Below are 6000 nucleotides of genomic sequence, written 5' to 3' on the forward strand. Positions count from 1 at the left end.
CATTCTCAATAGCCAAATCCGCACCTAGAAAACGTGGGCATCATTCCCCGCGCGCCCCGGGGAGGAACAACAGAAATGTGGGGGAAGGGAGACATTGGTCAGTGTAAGACATGAGATAATTTATACGTTATCAAGGGGTCATGAGGGTGGGGGGCTGGGGGGAAAGCAGGCGCTGATACCAAAGGCTCAAATAGAAAATAAATGTTTAGAAAATGATGATGGCAACATAAATACAAGTATGCTTGAAATGATGTATGGAATGTTATAAGAGCTATTAAGAGCCCCAATGAAATGAGTTTTAAAAAAAGAAAACACAGTATCGATGGTGTTTCTCCACAAGTTGCTATGAGGACTGAATGAGATGCTACCCTAAGATGCTGAAATACAGCTGGGCGTGCAGGGGTTCTAGGACAGCCCTTCTCCTTCGGCCACGTGTTCCTAGGACTTACGCGGGTTTGCCTTTCCCTTTTCACCAGTGGACACGTTGACATCAATTGTTTTGGTTTAATAAATATGGTGAGCATTCCAAAGTGAATTCTGGTGGATAAAACTAAAGAATATTTGAAGCGCCCTCAAATAATACAGACTGAAACTTCAAAGAAAAAGACAATCTGGTGATATTACACATTTCAAGATCGATAAATTGTCCAAAGCTGAGTCTATACATCCACTCTCAGAAATTTATCCCAAAGGAAAAGCCAGCACAGCCCTGCCCCACTACGACTCTGTAGCAGCGGCCGTCAAAGACAGCCGCCGTGCCCAACAGCAGCAAAGCTATCGAGGGTGCGCTTCAAACACCTGTCAGCAAAGATAAGTGCAACACAAACGAGTCCAAGCCTTGAGCAAGAGGGACAAAAAGGCAAGCAGAGGTCGTCAAGTTGGTCCCTGTTGGTGCTGGACATCTCGGGACTTGTGACCCTATTCTATTTGTGTTAACGCAGGGAGCCATCACAAAGAAAAGCCCTAAGCCCCTTCCCAACTCTGAAGATGAAAACAGCAGGTTAGAATATTTATGAAACCGCTAAGCAAAAGAAAGCATTCTGCCAAATCCTATCTGTGGACTGAACCACACACAATGTGTGTATGCATATAAAGTTCAAGTGATCCACCAGTCACCAGCAAAGTTAAGATTTTGAATAGTCATTCTTTCTCTAAAAAGTTTCTATTCCTTTTCTAAGTTTTATTCCCAAGTATTTCAAATCACTTCATTAGGAGTCTGGAATGCAATTAAATGTACTTCATTTCATTTCACTTAGGCAGATATTCTAGTGCTTGGTACTCTCTATATGTCTGCTAATACATTAATGTCTATATACAGATAGAGAATATATATATATATATATATATATATATATATATATATATATATAGAGAGAGAGAGAGAGAGAGAGAGAGAGAGAGAGAGAGAGAGAGAGACTGACTCTCACCTCTGCCTAAGCCACATGTCCCTTAAAAGGATCTTATAATCAAACAAGCAAACACTTCTTACTTCAAAAAATTGCTTTGAAGAAGAGCTAACGTGTTTGCTTTCCAGAGAAGGTGGAACTCGTACTGGACCACTCAAGTCACGAATCTGAATTTGGATGTTACAAGCCTGACTGACCTGTGTCCTCCATCCACCAGTGCTTATCCATTTACATGCATTCCCACTTTACCTCCGCAGAAACACGGACTGCTGCCTGCCACCGTACACGAAACCGTACCTTCTGCTGTGATCTGGCTCTGGGTGCTCAACGTCTGGCTTTGCTGTGGACGACCTCCTCTCTCTGGGGACCTTTCACATTAAAACACATAAAAATCATTGAATTCTTAGTCAGTGACAGTTCACCTCCCAAATCGTCTTTGTTTTACAGTAAATCTAGCCAGTCTGTTGTGCAGTAAACATCTGCTGACATGCCTAGGCTCTAGACATAACAGCGGGTAAGGCAGCGTCTGCTCTCAAGGGGCCTAGAACTTGCCCACCCGGCTGGAGTAGCTTCTGAGAATCCCAACCTGGCTACGTTTCCAAGCGTGGACTTCGTCTTCAGTACACACGTTACCTCCTTCAGGATGGGGGAGAAAGAAAGAATACAACAAGAGCCACCACCACCCCCTCACGTTGCGAAATGATGAAATCTTTTGTTCAGCTCCACCCTAACAGACAGATAACCCACCCATCTTCGTTGTTTTTTTTTTTCCCTTCTGCAATAGAGCCAGAATGTACAGGAATGATACCTCCCGTGGGTCTCAACATTTTCAAAATAAAGGGCTAGCAAAAGGAAACTATAAAACACATAGACAGACACACGCGCGCATAAGAAGATACTATCTTAAGGCAGTTTTGCCCAAATTTTCACTTTTTCTGTGACTCCTGAAACTCTATCTTTACAAAGGTAGTGGTGACAACGCTACAATCACACGTAATGGTTGCATGCCATACTGAGACCAAAGTCACACCGCAGTGGCTCAACTCAATCCACGGTGTTAAACTGCGTCCTAAGCTCTTCAATGAAACCAGAAACCCACTGCCAGCAAGCCGGCTCCTGCTCGCAGTGACCTTTGAGGACAGGGTAAGGTAGCCCGGGCTGAACCCATCGAGATGCCAGCACACAGCCACTCTGCAGGGCAGGGATGACCTGCCTCTGTGGGCTTCTGAAACTGTGACTGCAGCTGCCCTTGCCAACCAAGGCATGACCACTAAGCCATCAAGGATCTCGTTAGTCTCCCAAGCTGTAAGTCTTTATGGGAGCTGACAACAGTCTCGTTTCTCCTGCAGAGGGGCTGGTGGGTTTGAAACTCTGATGCCAAAATACCTGCTACTGGTCAGAATGACTTCCAAAAGGAATACCACACGCTGAGCAAAGTCGACAGGAGGCTCTGCTGTAAGAGGAAGGGCGCTGGCATCAACCAGCCAGGCCCAAATCCCACCTGCAACACAAGCTAGCTGTGTGACCTGCGCATTTTTTCTTCCATCTGCAAAACAGAGCTAATGCTACACATTCCACACGGACTGAGGGGTGGGGGGATGGCGGTGATACAGATCAGAACATGCATATTTTGGAGAAATAAAGTGAAGGACACAATGAAACAAATCACTTAAATTTTGAGATTCCCAGTACATATAAAAAGTCTACTTACATTGAGGCCCCGTTGACGCTGTGGGTTTAGGCACTGGGCTGCTAACCACAAAGCTGGCAGTTCAAACCTACCAGCCACTGAGGGAGAGAGATGAGGCTGCCTGCCTTGGGAAAGATTCAGTCTTGGGAATCCTATAGAGGGTCACTATAGGCGGTGGAATCAACTCAATGGCAGTGGGTTTGGGTGTGTGTGTGTTTTGGATAGTCTAATGAGTGTGCGATAACATTAAGAAAAATCTCAAATATTATAGCTACTAAAATATGATACAGAGATGTGAAATGAACACATGCTATTGGAAAAATAAGGGCCAATGGACTTGCTCGATGCTGGGCTGCCACAAACCTTTAAAGTGTAGAACACATGCCATCTGCAACAAAGCACAAGGGCCATGGAACAAAGCGTGCCCGCGGTGCATCCCAGACCAGATGTGAAGACCACATAAACATCCATTAGAGGACAGATTGCATTTAACTGAGACGAATCCAATTCTCAAGGCGCATGGTGGCATAGTGGTTACACTGTGGGCTGCTAATCACAAGGTCAGCAGTTCCAAACCACAACCACTCCTCAGGAGAAAGATGGAAGCTTTCAGCTTCCGTACCGATGAACAGTCTTGGAAACCTCCAGAGGCAGTGCTACGCTGTCCTATAGGGTCACTGTGAGTCAAAATTGACTTGGTATCAGTGAATTTTGGGCTTGAGAAATCCAAATCCCCAAAAACAGGCTACAAAAATATATACTGACATCTCAGAATGAGAATGCCCAAACCAGAAAATAACGTTTTCATGAATTTTATGATTAGACGCAACCAAAGACTCTGGTGTCATTTAGGCAACAGAGACCCATTCTGATGACATACGAAGAGGTCAGAGGGCATGAAAGTGAACCACAGTTGACTCTTTACAGCAGTCTTTGGTAAAATGTTCCTTATCAATAAGACTCACCTACCACCCTCCTAAGGGGCTACCTCAGAAAGACGTGGCAGTCTGCTTCCAAAGAGGTTACGGTCTGGAACACCCCACAAGGCAGTCCCACACTGTCCTTTTGGGTCAGAAGTGACTCAGGGCCAATGGGTTTGGCTTTTTTTTTTTTAAGCATCCTCTTTGAGAGCAGCTTCACCTTTCAAACAGAGCTGGGCCAGCTGGCTGCTTCACACGGTTTAAAACCACCCTTTTATTCTGTGATCGGAGATTTTCGGCTTTGAACCACATGAAGTCAGAGTACTCATTAAACTAGTTATAGTCACTACAGAGGCCAGCGCCTCCCATTCTACCAGCACAGGACTGCTTTACAGGGTGCATCTCCACCGTGGGGGGCGGGGTGGGGCAGGGCGGGCTGCGTACCTTGTAGTAGTCATAGAGCAGGCCCAGCGCCGCGGCACTGTCCTCGTCGCCATTGATGCTCATCATCGCCTTGGTGGCTGCGGTGAGCGGGTTCTCCAGGAAGGACTTCCAGGCCTCGTCCTCGCTGGTGTAGGAACGGCGCTGGGGGTACAGGGCTTCATTCTGCAGCACCAGCACCGGCCGCTTGCTTTAGGGAATCAAACACAGACGACACTGCTTTGAGAGGGAAGGAAAATCCAGGGGCCGGTGAAGGGGAATTATTAGGGGTGGGGTTGGTTCGGAGGTAAACCAGGAAATACAAAGTGGATGAGTAAACAAGCCCCCCTTAATTTAACATCAAGAATGAGAACAACAAAAGCCCAATTATACCTTGAGGCGTTTCTCTGGCGGCTAAGCAGTCAGCCGCTAACCCCACAGTTGCAGCTGGAACCCCCCAGGGGAGAAAAATATCTTGTACGCTTTTTGCGATGAACGATTTTACAGCCCTGGAGACCTGTCAAGGGCAGCTCTACTCCTGCCCGACAGAGTCGTGAGGAATCAGACGCCACCCAACAGCTTTGGGGTTTTTTTAAGGCATTTCCACCATAGGGTATCATCAGCTAATGTTTAAAGATCCAAACAACCGATTCTTTGATACTATATGGGAATAAAATATTCTATTATTTCCTAGTAAGTCAATGATGATTACATCAGATGAGAGCAGGAATCAATGTAGGCCGGGGGTATTCAGGCCGTCAGGGAACCTGTAGGCAACCTATACATGAAACCCAGGAAACATCTGGCCTCCCCCCAAAAACCAAAAACCCAAGAGCAACAAAACTAAGAACGCTAGGCTATCCAAGCACCTCCATAAACACACACACGGGCCGGACAAAGTCAACGAGGACCATTCTCTCCGGGCCTGACAGAGGAGCGTGTAAGGTTCAACCCTCACGTTACTACATGTATTTCCTTCTCTTTGTTGATGGGCATGTCTTAAAACATCTCCTTTCGAAGAAGCGGGGAGGGCAGGCAAAAGTAGGGGGGGAGAGCTATTTCCTTTCATCCTTGGGGGTATATGAGAAAGGCAAAATATTCTGCTGATCACTCACAGATCCAGCATGGAATGTGGCCAAAGGGGACTGCCTGCACTAAATCAATAAAGAGGCACAATTTTCTGGCTAGGGAGTTAACTGGTTTATCTTAGAGATAAACACTTTAGAGCCTACAACAATAAATAAAGCCACAGAACAAACTATTTTTTAAAAATGGGGAAAACTATTTTTTAAAAATCCCTAGTTTCTCAGCACTACTAAGTTAAGAATTGCTCCGTTTTAACATTGTAGTTTGGCAGGGCGGGGGAGGAGGGAGAGGACGGATGACCAACTTTACTTAGTAAAGCCCTTATATAAGATTTGATTTAAAGGTTAAAGCAAACATCCCTAACTCCAAAAACTTGAACTGTACGTGGTCTCAGCACCTGCTCAGGTGGTACTGCTACATAAAGTCGGTCGGCAGCAAAGTAGAAGGCAGACTCTAGCAATCGAAGCTGCTTTCTTTC

At 45.8% G+C, this 6000-nt stretch overlaps 1 protein-coding gene across 1 annotated transcript in view; it reads right to left on the reverse strand.

The window, feature by feature from the left end:
• Window positions 1–5432, reverse strand: part of GRHL1 (grainyhead like transcription factor 1) — a 60412-nt gene extending 54980 nt beyond the window's left edge. The window contains exons 1-3 of the mRNA XM_045286599.1: window positions 5395–5432; window positions 4461–4647; window positions 1704–1774 (exon numbers count right to left, since the gene is read on the reverse strand). Of these exons, the coding sequence (XP_045142534.1) occupies window positions 1704–1774; window positions 4461–4647; window positions 5395–5432 (296 nt within the window). The remainder of the gene's footprint in view (window positions 1–1703; window positions 1775–4460; window positions 4648–5394) is intronic.
• Window positions 5433–6000: the final 568 nt, after the last annotated feature.

Source organism: Echinops telfairi, unplaced genomic scaffold, assembly GCF_000313985.2.
Source record: "Echinops telfairi isolate 266 unplaced genomic scaffold, ASM31398v2 ScPeMD7_9;HRSCAF=40, whole genome shotgun sequence".
NCBI classification, from domain to species: domain Eukaryota; kingdom Metazoa; phylum Chordata; class Mammalia; order Afrosoricida; family Tenrecidae; genus Echinops; species Echinops telfairi.